This window comes from Streptopelia decaocto (assembly GCF_964273445.1).
Source record: "Streptopelia decaocto genome assembly, chromosome: Z".
In the NCBI taxonomy this organism is placed as follows: domain Eukaryota; kingdom Metazoa; phylum Chordata; class Aves; order Columbiformes; family Columbidae; genus Streptopelia; species Streptopelia decaocto.
In genome coordinates, this window is record NC_138657.1 from 71,558,884 (window position 1) to 71,571,602 (window position 12,719).

General features: G+C 58.4%; 1 protein-coding gene across 2 annotated transcripts; it reads right to left on the bottom strand.

Annotated features, from left to right (window-relative positions):
• Positions 1–8,749: 8,749 nt before the first annotated feature.
• LOC309451312 (uncharacterized protein) lies at positions 8,750–11,905 on the bottom strand. Of its 2 annotated transcripts, XM_082074908.1 has the most exons (7): positions 11,251–11,905; positions 11,066–11,140; positions 10,875–10,949; positions 9,872–9,922; positions 9,624–9,668; positions 9,311–9,454; positions 8,750–9,219 (listed from the first exon to the last, which is right to left on the bottom strand). In XM_082074908.1, the coding sequence occupies exons 1-7, from the start codon at positions 11,585–11,587 to the stop codon at positions 8,882–8,884; spliced, it is 1,065 nt and encodes a 354-aa protein (XP_081931034.1). In that variant the 5' UTR covers positions 11,588–11,905; the 3' UTR covers positions 8,750–8,881. The 2 variants fall into 2 exon arrangements, with proteins under 2 accessions (XP_081931034.1, XP_081931035.1); XM_082074909.1 differs by lacking the exons at positions 10,875–10,949; positions 11,066–11,140.
• Positions 11,906–12,719: the final 814 nt, after the last annotated feature.

Sequence of the window (12,719 nt, forward strand, 5' to 3'; positions counted from 1 at the left end):
CCTCACCCGCCTTCTCCTCACTCTGATGCTGGGTCCCAGTGAGACAGAGCCTTTCCACCACAATCAATATAAATCCCGCTGTGGGTGCAGCCAGAGCTTGCTCCCTGGCCGGGCACGGCTGTCACTGTGCCACTCTGGGGATGATGGAAGGCTGGAGAATGGCCTGGCTGCTCTCTTCTTTTGCAGTTTTCCCAGTGCACCCTGCAGCCACTCGATGATTTTCTGACGAGTCGCAAGCCTTGACTGCCCTCCCCACACAGACCCATCCATCACCCATGGATGGCACCACCACACAGATCACGGGCACTGGAGTCACCTGCCTTGCTCTGCCTGTCCCCCAGCCCCACAGACAGCGACCCCGTGGTGGCCAGTCTGGGGGAAGCAGCTCGGAGCATGCAAAGGTACCCTGTTTCCCCTGGACCAATGCATGCAGAGGTTTCTTGCCTACCCCTCCTTCTTCCCCATCCCCTAGCACTGTGTCGTACCCTCCCACTGCCATCCCCAGCCCTCATCCCGTGCCAGGGACCCCTCGAAGCTTCAGCCACAGTCTACAGGGTGTTGGGCAAGGGCCTGGTGGGACCCACGCACCTGCAAGTGGGAGATATAGCTACAAACGGAGCAAGCCCAGCCCCAGTGCATACTCCTGCATTGCTCTTGCCATGGGGCATCTCTCCAGGCATCTGCACCAAGACATGGGTACCTGTCCCACCCAATCGGGACAGAGCTGAGCATGACAAAGCCAGTACAGAGCAGAAACAAGGTGCTCAGAGATGGACAATGGGGCATCAGGAACCAGCACTGCCTCAGCAGCACACTGTGCCGCAACACCTGGAAGTGTGAGAAAGCAGTGGGGTGCAGGGTCCCTGGTTTTACATGAGGGCATGGGTGCAGAGGCCACAGAGATGAGGCACAAATGGGTTAGATGTACTTGTAGGGACCAGAGGATCACAGGGGGGCTGTGTTAAGGGACAAGCAGCAGCTGTCATGGTCACATGGCCAGAGGAGAGCAGTTGACAAGGAAGGGGGACATTGGGGCATGGGAGAGGAGGCAAGTGTGGTTGGTGATGCAAAGCACCACGATTTTTAGCTGCTGGTAATTAAGTTTCTTGGAGAGGCTGGTGGAGGAACATGCAGGGGGGACGGACTCAGGACTTTATCCCTGGCAATTCAGAAGAGGGCTGCTGAGGAGCTGGTCTGCCAAGTGGAAAAGCCACTTGAGTCATGCTTAACTTCATCAAGGGAATGGCTTAGAAATCAGGGAGCTTGCTAAAAGAACTTAATAGAGCAGCCAGGAGGGCAGAGCGCCTGCAGGCAGCACGAGAATTGCTCAGAGCAGCATGCTGGAGACTTCCAGTAAATGAATGCATCCTTTAACGAGATTTGCAGGGCCAGCGTGGTCGAGGAGTGGAGTAGAGCAGGCAAACGGATGGGAAAGGGCATCCCTCAAGGACGTAAGCAATGTCAAAACAAAGACCATGGGAAAGGGGATGAAGTTACATGAAAAACCACAGCAAAACAACCCCCCAAAAGGCTTTGAGGAAGAACTTGGCAGCAGTGCAAAATTGCAAATAATTTTTCAATGCCCATTTTGAAGAGTTGCTGTAGCAATGAGGCTTTGGGGGTGTCCAGGGGTGCAGCAGAGTGGGCTGACCTGGTCCTATGTTCTTTGGATGAGTCTTGGGGTAGGACCTGCTTGTCCTGCAAGCCTTTGCCTTTCGTGTTAGAACAAGAAAGTTAAGTGTTTCTAGCCCTGGAGCAGACATCCCGTGCCCGTATATCAACACGAGGGGTTGGTGCTGAAGGAGCAGCCTCAGTGCATCGTGGCAGGCAAGCAGGGGAAGGATCTCCCATGGGCTGTGATTGCGAGAACAAAGTCTACAAGTACAAAGTGCAGCTGTGCTTGCTGTCAAGTGGTAGGAAATTAAGGCAGTTAGTCTCATGAGAAATCAGCCTCACACCAACAGAAATCAAACTGTTACACCAAATGTAATGCTGGATAAATTTATCTTAAGAAGCAAGCCTGCAGAGGAAGATAAAACCATGTTAGCAGAGGCTGAGAATATTTTCCATGGGATGCAAAGCCACCATTTCCTTTACAGCTTGCAGATTAAAGTTTTCTCATAGAAAACATTTCCCCCCACTCAAATATCACCACTAAAATTTCCCTCGAGGAAAACAAGTGCTAAGCAACATGTTGTTATGTACGAACAGTGCTCTCAATGGAAGCAGTATTAAAGAAATCACATTGAATCTTCCTGTTGGAGTACGAGTGGTGCCAACACCGAGGGGAATATTAGTTTATTCCTACATTACATAAAGATGCTTCACCACCTCTGGGGTTAAAACCCAGGGTTCCACTTTTCAAGGAGAAGTATTTGGCTAAAATTAAATGGACTCAGAACAAGTGCAATCTGGAGGCTCCTGGTTCTGCAGGAGAGGAGGTAAATCCCCAGGGGCTCTGGGAGCCAAGTGCTGCCATGGAGCTTTGCCCCAGGGCTTGCCTGCAGTCAGCAAATCTCCTGCCAGCACAGCTACAAATCCCAGATGAGCCCATGAGGACTGTTCTAATTAACTAATGAAGGTGTGTCCTGTGGGGAAGATGGATAATCTGAGCCGGAGACTTGTTCCCTGTTTGGGTGGGTGAACGTGGAGCAGCACCCAGCTCCTCTCAGGGGACCCTATAAGCATTAGTACACCCCGAGGATGGAGCTGCAGCTCCCACTGTGGGGAGGTGCTGAGTGCTCCCAGACACTGAGCATCGGCCCACACAACATTGGCTTCAACTGAAATTCAGTGTCAGACCCCAGGCGTGCTCCCTTCAGGGTTGCCTTAAAAAACCCAGCAACACCTGGACAGGCTGGAGAGTTGGGCAGGGAAAAATTTAATGAAATATAACAAGGGCAAGTGTAGAGTCTTGCATCTGGGCAAGAACAACTCCAGGTACCAATATAAGTTGGGGAGCGATCTGTTAGAGAGCAGCAGAGGGGAAAGGGACCTGGGGGTCTTGGTGGACAGCAGGGTGACCATGAGCCAGCACTGGGCCCTTGTGGCCAGGAAGGCCAATGGTACCTGGGGTGGATTAGAAGAGGGGTGGTTAGTAGGTGGGGAGAGGTTCTCCTTCCCCTCTACTCTGCCCTGGTGAGACCACATCTGGAATATTGTGTCCAGTTCTAGGCCCCTCAGTTCAAGAAGGACAAGAAACTGCTGGAGAGGGTCCAGCGTAGGGCAACAAAGATGATGAAGGGAGCGGAGCATCTCCCTTATGAGGAAAGGCTGAGGGAGCTGGTGCTCTTTAGCTTGGAGAAGAGGAGACTGAGGGGTGACTTCATTAATGTTTATAAATATGTAAAGGGTGAGTGTCAGGAGGATGCAGCCAGGCTCTTCTCAGTGACAACCAATGATAAGACAAGGGGTAATGGGTACAAACGGGAACACAAGAGGTTCCACTTAAATATGAGAAGAAACTTCTTCTCAGTGAGGGTGGCAGACACTGGAACAGGCTGCCCAGGGAGGTTGTGGAGTCTCCTTCTCTGGAGACATTCAAAACCCACCTGGACACCTTCCTGTGTAACCTCATCTGGGTGTTCCTGCTCCGGCAGGGGGATTGGACTGGATGAGCTTTAGAGGTCCCTTCCAATCCCTGATATTCTGTGATTCTGTGAACCCCCATCCTCCTCCCAGAGGGTCCACCAGCTTGGCTGCTCTCATCCTTGGGTTTTGACTTATGTCTCATCCTGTCTACTGCAATCAGGAGCTGTTTTTTTTCAGACAAATCACATGAGAAAAATTAATGTCTGATGAGTCTGAAGTCTGTGCAGGATCCCCCTGAGCCACAGCCAGGTGCAGTGCAAGGAGGATCTGCTTCAAAGCGGGGAGCTGCTTCATTAAAAAGTGAGCTAGGGTTTTTGACATCAAGATAAACATCCTGATACACTTCAAAGGAGCTTCCTCTCCTTGTCCTTAGACACCCTCTCCTGCTTCACTCAGTTATGGCTTTTGGAGTCATACTACTTTCTGCTCTGTCCTGTGCTGTATCCCAGCTGGGTGGCTGCAGGGGGAGATGCTGGGTGCTGGTGACCTTCAGGACAGGAACACAAATACTCTGGTACTGCCTTCTGGCCCACCTATGAAGAGTCAGGACTTGCTGGTGAAAGTGCCTCCATTTCCATTGAAAAACATCACAGCTTCGGAAAAAAGTCCAATAGAGAAGTATGCAAGGGCTAATTGGGATGCCTCCCAATTAGTGGTGTGTGCACAGGATGCCTGTTGGATTCACACTGCACCCCAATTTACCCCATGGTAAACCTTGTGAGAAAGGTTTTGCAAGGCTCAAGAGCCAGGGAACTGTTCCTTATGCTGACACCCCGTGCTTTTGCTGCAGCTTTAGCAGGGCAGCCATCAGAGCTGAGCCTCAGGGTGAGCTGTGGCCAGGGCGTCTGTGTGCCCCTCACCTGGTCACCCCAGGGCTTGGGGCACCCCCTGAGGCAGGAAAGGGCAGAGGAGAGGTTAGTGCAGTGGGGAAGCCACAGGCAACCGCAGGACGCAGTCCAAAGCTGCTTTCAGGGTAGTCATTTGGGTCACACTATCGATGCTTCTGCTTTGTGGGACGGAGCCAGGTTTCATGAGCAAATAAAAACAGGGTTTTTTTAAAATTTCATTTCCTCCAGACATTATATATAGGCCCTGGGCTCAGACAGGCTGTTCAGGAAAGAAAGGATCAGGAGAGCAGTGCAGCTTTGACTTGTTCCAGAATGGGATAAATCTGGGGAAAACCCCTCTACCAGACACCAAATACCCCAGGGATCTGCTCCAGTCACTCTGGGGGTTGCATGGCTTTTGGGGTGCAGAGGGGCTGCTTGGTGTGCTGTGGCTGCCCCATTGCAGGCTGTTGCCTGGGGTGGAGCTGTACATCTTGGCTGTCCAGAGCAGGACCCTCGTGGTCCCTGGGCCACCAGACAGCAGCATTGAAACCCTGCTGAGATCTGTTGGTGCTTTCAGCTGTATTTCCAGCATGGACCAGGCCTCACATGTCCCAAAAGGAACCTGCTTTCCCCTTTCCCAAGCTCGTCCCATGATCTCCTGGCCACCACCCCAGCCCTGCCAGCACGGGCACATTTCCTGCGCCTGGAGCCAGAGGGACCTGACCAGGCACAGGGGTTATTTCAGGCACACACCCCCAGGAATATGCAGTGGCTTTGGCTGTCCCAGACCCTTTCACACCACTGCCACCTTGGTTCCAGCCCCAGTTCCCGTTTCTGCAACTGCTTGGTGCCTGCAACCCAGGGGCTCATGAGAAAGGGGCTGGAGTCCAGCCCTGCCCCACTGCCCCTCTGGCACCTGCCTGTGCCCAAGCTGGGGGGTGCGGGGCTCCCCCAAGCCACGTGGCATGGGGTGTTATTGAGGCGTGCAGTGTAGGACACCCCCATACCTGGACAGCAGCCCAATCCACGCACCCCTGCGCCGGGGGGCGCGGGTGAAGCGGACCTCGGGGTGAGGGGTCCCACCGCCTATTGTGCTGAGAGTGCGACCCCCGGCTTTGGAGGGACAACCCTGGGGGGAGGGGGCGGTTTCCTTGCCGTGGGACAGGCTGGGTCAGACCGGAGGCCGAGACCCCGCAGGGTCCCGGGGTTCCCCCGGGGTTTGCCGCGGGCCGCCCCGCTCTGGGCCGGGCGTGGGGTCGGGGAGGGAAACCCCCTTTCGTGACGTCACGGGAAGAACCACCTGCCCTCGCCCCGCCCCTCCCTGCTGTGTGATTGGCCGCGGCGCTGCCACTCCGTCGCAGACTCTGCGATTGGGTAGAGAGCTCCTCGGCCACGCCCCCAGAGGTGAGGCGGGCCTGGAGCTGACCGCGCCCCCCTCCCACCTCCCTGATCTCCTATTGGCTGCCGAGCTGTCACTCTAGCCAGGCTCTACCCGCGTGGCCGGCGCACGGCGCTGCACCCCGCGATCTGGGGTGGGGGTGCGACCGGCCGCACGCAGCTGCCGCTCTCCTGCACCCTTTCTGCAGCCCCACCGCTATCCTACTGCGCACCCGTGTGCTGGCACCGCACCCCTTTGCACCTGCTTCGCCCCCTTGCACCCCCACGCACTCCGCTGCACACCCACACACCCCCTTACTGAGTCTAACCCCCCCAGTTCCCGGTACTGCACGCCCCTGTCTCCCACTGCACCTCCAATGCCACCCCACACACCCTCGATCTGCAACCCCCAGAGCAACCTGGGTTACAGGCCCTGCTGTAACCTCATCCTCCTCTGCAGCCAGGCCCCTGCTGCACCTCATCCCAGGGCACCCCTCACTGCACTTCACCTCCTGACAGGGACCTGCGCCCTCCCTGTGCGGGGAACAGCTGACCCCGCCTGCACCAGCACACTCAGGACTGGCGGAATGGGCGCCATGTTGTCCCAGGCTGGAGGAAGGAGGGTGCAGCCTACAGTGCAGAGCACAGCAGGGTGGCCAGGAGCCAGGCAGGATGGTGGGGAGTGTGATGGAGTGATGGGGAGCACATCAGGGTGGTGGGGATCACAGCACGATGATGAGGAGCACAGCAGGGTGGTGGGGAGCACAGCAGGATGATGGGGAGCACATCAGGGTGGTGGGGATCACAGCACGATGATGAGGAGCACAGCAGGGTGGTGGGGAGCACAGCAGGATGATGGGGAGCACATCAGGGTGGTGGGGATCACAGCACGATGATGAGGAGCACAGCAGGGTGGTGGGGAGCACAGCAGGATGATGGGGAGCACATCAGGGTGGTGGGGATCACAGCACGATGATGAGGAGCACAGCAGGGTGGTGGGGAGCACAGCAGGATGATGGGGAGCACATCAGGGTGGTGGGGATCACAGCACGATGATGAGGAGCACAGCAGGGTGGTGGGGAGCACAGCAGGATGATGGGGAGCACATCAGGGTGGTGGGGATCACAGCACGATGATGAGGAGCACAGCAGGGTGGTGGGGAGCACAGCAGGATGATGGGGAGCACATCAGGGTGGTGGGGCTCACAGCACGATGATGAGGAGCACAGCAGGGTGGTGGGGAGCACAGCGGAATGATGGGGAGCACAGCGGGGTGGCAGGGAGCATGGCGAACCACAGCCCAAAGGTGCCCTCTCATTTCAACTTCACTGTGGCAAGTAGCAGGGCTCGGGAAGGAGACCCCACCTTTCTCCTACCTTCACCCACCCTGGTCAGCCCCCAGGTAGGAAAGGCAGGGCAGAGCTGCTCGGCACCAGCGGTCCCCTTGCCATGAGGCCTGGGCCACAGCTGCTGGCCAGCAGCCAGACACTTTCTGCTCCCTCCTCGGGGGCACAGAGGAGGGTTTGTACGTGACTGTAGAAGCACAGTCCCCAGCAGGCTGGCCATGGTCCTGGCAGCCCCTGGGGGCCCCAGTTCCCCGCCTGCTGTGTCACAGGGACAGCGTGCCTCTGCAGCATAGCCAGAGTGTGCAGCTCACGTGGGATGAGGGACGGTGCTGAGAGAGGTAACGGGCTTTCCCAGCACCACTCGCCCACACTTCTCCCCTGCCAGGTGCCGGCTGGGCTCCGACATTGCTGCTCACTGGTGCTGTAGCACCTGCTGTCCCCCACCACCTCACTGGTGGCCCTGAAAGCCATGCCTCTGGCCCCTCACCATGGTTGGGTGCTACAGCTGGCTGGTGTGTCCTGCTCTTCCTGGTGGCATCTGTGGTGGGCCATGCGAAGGCTTGGCAAATAATCTGGAAGGCTTGGGGTGCCCTGGAAAACCCCGTCAGATGGTGTTTCTGGTGGGGCAGGCATACAGGGCAGCAGTGGGCTGGGGCATGCAGCAGGAATTGCAGGATTTTGGGAACATCTTGCTGGGGAGCTACAGGGACATGTCCTGCAACTTCACCCTGAAGGTCATACATGGCAGCTGAGCAGTGCCAACCCCACTATGTCCTCAAGATGGATGATGACTGCGTCTACATGGACTGCTTGCCCACCTTGCAGGCTGGGCATGACCAGGAGTGGACCAGCCTCCACATGAGGTCCTTCTTTTCCTGGGAGAAGTGGTAGGTCACCTGCCAGTCCTCCAGCAAGTGGCATGTGGCATGGTAAGACTACTGTCTTGATGTCTACCTGCTTTATGCCAGTGGCACTGGCTACATCAAGATACAGCCAGCACTGGCAGCCAGCATGTCCGCTCCATCCCCACGGAGGATGTGACCAGGGTCTGGGCAAGAGCCAGCAGCTGCTTTGCCAAGCACAACAGGCCATGGCAAATCTGCAACTACTGTTACCTGATGGTGATTCATGTCCTGTGCCCTGGGAGCAGGACAGGGCTCAGCACAGCATGCTATGAGCCCTCACCTTGTGCACTGGAAGGGATCTGACGAGGAGCTGGTATCGAGGGGCCACAGTCGCAGCAAGCACTGCCTCCCAAGCCCCAGCACTGCCCAGCATCACCCAACCCAGCCCCTTCCCTTGCAGAGGGATGCAGCCTGTGCCCCAGTTGGGCTCTCTGCCCTCCAGAGTGCCAGCGGTAGCCCTGCTCACCCCCACAACATGACAGCATGTCCTCCAGGCTGTGGGCTTGCCAGCCCCAGGTGCAGCTGGAAGCTGTTGGGGAGTGGGCAGAGGCAGAGAAAGTACATCTACCCCACGGTGTGTGGCCTGGGAGTTTCTCGGAGGCTATAAATAGCTGAGTTCCCCTTCTGCTCATCTCGAAAGTGAGAAGGGGAACATCCCCCAGAAAGGGGGAAAGAATTGCTCGATTATTGTCACTGCTGGAAAAAGCTATTTTTAATGCTATTAAAATGTCTCTCTTCTATAAACTTTCAAAATATCTGGGGACTCTGCTATAAAGATTTGTGCCATGGCTGTGTAGTAAAGCTGTCACCTCTGGGGCCCGGGGTGGTGGCAGTCATGGTGGGGTGCAACTGGTGGCAGGGGATATCTGAGGCTCCTCTTTGTGATCCACAGAGGTTAAGGGAGCACCAGGGGAACAGGGCACCCCAAGGCCACCCTCATAAAGGGGCATGTGGGGGATGTAGTGGTCAAGGGCCCTAGGGTAGGTCTGCGGCCGGAGCAGGAGCTGGTGCAGGGTCTCACCCACCTGCACCAGACTGTGGGAGAGGAAGTGGAGGTGGGAGACAGTGTCGCTGGCCAGGCTCTCCAGCAGCGCCTGCTGCTGCCGTGATGTCTGCAGGATCTGCACCAGCAGCTGCTGGACACTCTGGAGCAAGCCAGCCACGCCAGAGCCTGCAATGAGAGCGGTCTGGTTGCAGCAAACTCTCACCACAGCTCCAAGAGCCCACTGTGAGGCTGCCGGGATGCTGCTGGGAGGACCCACCGTGCAGGCTTATGTCTGATGCCTCTTCACCCACTGCTGGCTGCTCGCTCATAGCAGCTGTCCCAGGGGAGTCCAGGGCTGTGACGACCCCTGGCAGCACCTGGTTTCCTCTCCCCATCCCTGGAGACGTCTCACCAGGAAAACCTAACACGATGGTTTGGCATGGAGGGAGCAACCAGAATACCGGAGCCACCCAAGCCCCAGGAGGGCACCGCCTGCAGGTTCCCCTGCCCTCTGGCCCCACAAGCAGGACAGGACAGAACAGAGGTGAAGCCTGGAGCAGGGGGACTTGCTCAAAACCACAGACACTTACCAGCCCTTTGCTCAGCTCTTTCCTGCTTCAGGGCAGTGTGACAGCCTGGAAAGGAAGCAGACACAGCCTGTGAGCTGCAGCTACCTCCTACTTCGGGGCACACAAGCACCATGGCCTAGGCATGGTTAGTCACCCAGGAGGGGAAGGGGAGGGAAGCAGTGACTGGTGTCTGCAATGAGAACCATATCAGACCCTGCTCAAGGGGCTGAGGGGGTTCACTGGGCTGAGCAGGGTAAGGAAAGCCTTACGTGGCACCGTGGAGGGAGCGGGTGGCACTCCAGTGATGTGGTCCCCACCAGCTGTTGGGAGAGAGCAGAGAGGAGAGATGCACTGTCTGACAAGACCTGCTGTGGAATCACCACCAGCCCAGGGTCTGCCCAGCTTGCCCCAGCCAGCCCCGCAGCCCGACATGCCCTAGCCACAGCTCCACAGCACCCTGCAGCACCCCAAAGCATTTCACGAGCTAGATACAAAAGCAGGAGTCACTCACCCACCACTGCAATGCAGCCACCTCTGGGCTGGAAGGCAGCAGCGGCGCAGCAGCGCGCAGCAACGCTACACAACAGATTAGGACTGGAAGTGAAGGAGAATCCCACATCCACTTGAAACTGCTGGGGAATTTACGGAGACAGAAGGTAATTACCCAGTGAGGGATACTGGCTGGGGTGCCCATGCAAATCACACCCAGGGATGTATCCTGCATCAACTCAGTGCCAAATCCCTGGGAGTGCACACAGTGAAGGGGATTCAGGATCTGTCCCTGGGTGGGCTGCAGGGCAGGGGAGCTGCAAGCACCTCTGGCCCTCACACCCAGTCCTAACTCATTTGAAGCTTTATGGTTTTACTGGGGAAGGGGGAAGCCAGAACCTGCTGAAGGAAGGGGAGTCACATGCCCTGCAGTGCTGTATTGCCACAAGAGCCTCCTGGGCTGGATCAAGGCCACCATCCTTTAAAACCCTAGAGCCCCACAACCTACCATGGGGCAGCCAGCAGCCTTGCCATAGACTCAGGCTGGGTCAGAGCTGGGGATCCCCTCCTGCCCCATCCCAGTTCCCTCATGCTCTTGGGCTGGTTTGAAGCAGAAGCCTCTGGAGACAGAAGTCCCAACACCCCCATTGGTGATCATCTCTGCGGAAGGACTTCCGATGGGTTTCCTGGCTTTCTAAGTCCTCCATTCCAATCATGCTGGCATGGGTTTGGGCTGGAGCCGTGGCCGTGCAGCCCGGTGCAGCGGGGCAGACCGGTACTTACGGCTCTCTGGCTCGTCCTTTGCACACTGCCGTAGCGGGGACAGTATGGCTGGGGTGTCCACACTAACATCGTGCTCTGCAGAAGGAGGGTGATGGGGTGCAGAAAAGAGCTTCAGTAACTGGAAGATAAGGGGTGTCTGCCACCCCACAACCAAGACAAACCCCACCGCAGCTGCCTGAGTTCACAGGTACCTGGTGACTCTGGTGAGGATGAAGAGTGGGTGGCAAGGGCTGATCTGCGCTTTCTTGGGGGCAGCTTCACCAGGTCTAGAGGAGGAGAAACAACAGCCCCTGGGTAGCCATGCAGCACCAGCACTCCCCAGTATTCCAGGTCTAGCCTCCCCACCCAGCCCACCTGTCCGTCCCTGAGAACTCACCTGGCATCCTCCGCTCACCGAAGACGGGCCGCCCAGCCGCCTTCCAGATGCTCTTCATGGCTCGGTAATGCGGAGGCAGCCGGGGTGAGTGGTGTCCTGCCCTCCGGCGTGTCTCCCGCTCCGAGTGGAAAGCCTGCTTGAGCGCCTTCCACTTGGAGCGGCATTGGGCCACGCTGCGCTCGTAGCCAGCCACCACCAGCCCCTGGGAGATCTCCTGCCACAGCGCCTCGTTGGGTCGCGACGTGGAGGCCATGAGCAGGGCGGCCTCCCCCGAGCCCTCCACCAGCGCCAGGAGGCTGCTGACCTCCGCCTGCGTCCAGGCTCGCCCGCGGGGCATGCTGCTGGGGGCGAGGGTGGGTGCCGGGGGAAAGGCTCGGCCTCGGGCCGGCGGTGAGGCTGGGATGGGCAGGGCTCAGCCCCGGGGCTCGGCCGTCCGCTCCCAAGGGCGCACCGGGAGTCTGCCGTGTCGGGAGCTGCACCGGGAGCCACGCCGGGAGCTGCACCGAGAACCTCCCAGGAAGACACGGGAGCTACACCGAGAGCCGTACCGGGGGCCGCACCGGGAGCCACACCGGCGGGCCGCACCGGCGGGCCGCACCGGCGGTGGCGCCAGGAGCAGCACCGAGCGCCCCTTCACTTCCCCGGGCGGCGCACCGGGAGCTGCCGGGAGTCGCCGGGAGCCGCACGGAGCATGTGCAGCCTGGGGAGGAGCCGCTGGGAAACGTAGTCCTGGCCGCATCAGATCCCATCCCTCGAACCCCGCCATCACCCGCCAGCCCGGCCGAGGGGTCGCTGTCTGCTCCCGGGCATCCCCGCCCCTGCCCGCACTGTGCGGCTGCAGGAGTTCGGGGTGCGAAGGGAACCGGGACAGAACCAGCCCAGGGGCGATTGGGGGATTCTGCCTCCTAATCCCGAGGGCACAGCAGCCCGCAGGGTTCGGGGAGAAGCAGGAGCACCCCAGCACGCTGGCTGCCCAGGGCTGAGACGCAGCCGCAGCCGTATGCAAAAACGGTAGCAGAAACCACATCTGAGCAAACACCTTGTGGCCTTGCTGCTTTGAGTGTGGAGTCTGGGGGTGCAGACAGGGCCCCATGTCCTGCTCCCCAGGGATGCCCAGGTCCCCTACACAGTTCCTAGTACAGATCTGCTGAGCACCGAGGGGTCAGGCCAGGGAAAGTCACCCTCTATGTGGCTGCCCAGCCCAGCCCTGGCCCCATGTCTGAGCTAGCAGCCATCACCATCGCTCACTGCCCCGAAACCAGGGGTGTAGGGTTCCCTCATGCCAAGAATGCCTGGGTGCCAGCCTTGCTGGGGTTCCCCCTCGCCCCAGTCACTGGCAGTACCATGAACCCCCAGGGTTGTGGCCCAGATGGTGTCTCTAGGGACCCCAAAAGGAAATGACACTTTCCATTTCACATCACACCCAGCTGCCATAGGGGGCTGGGAAGGGCTTACCGCTTCTTCTGTGG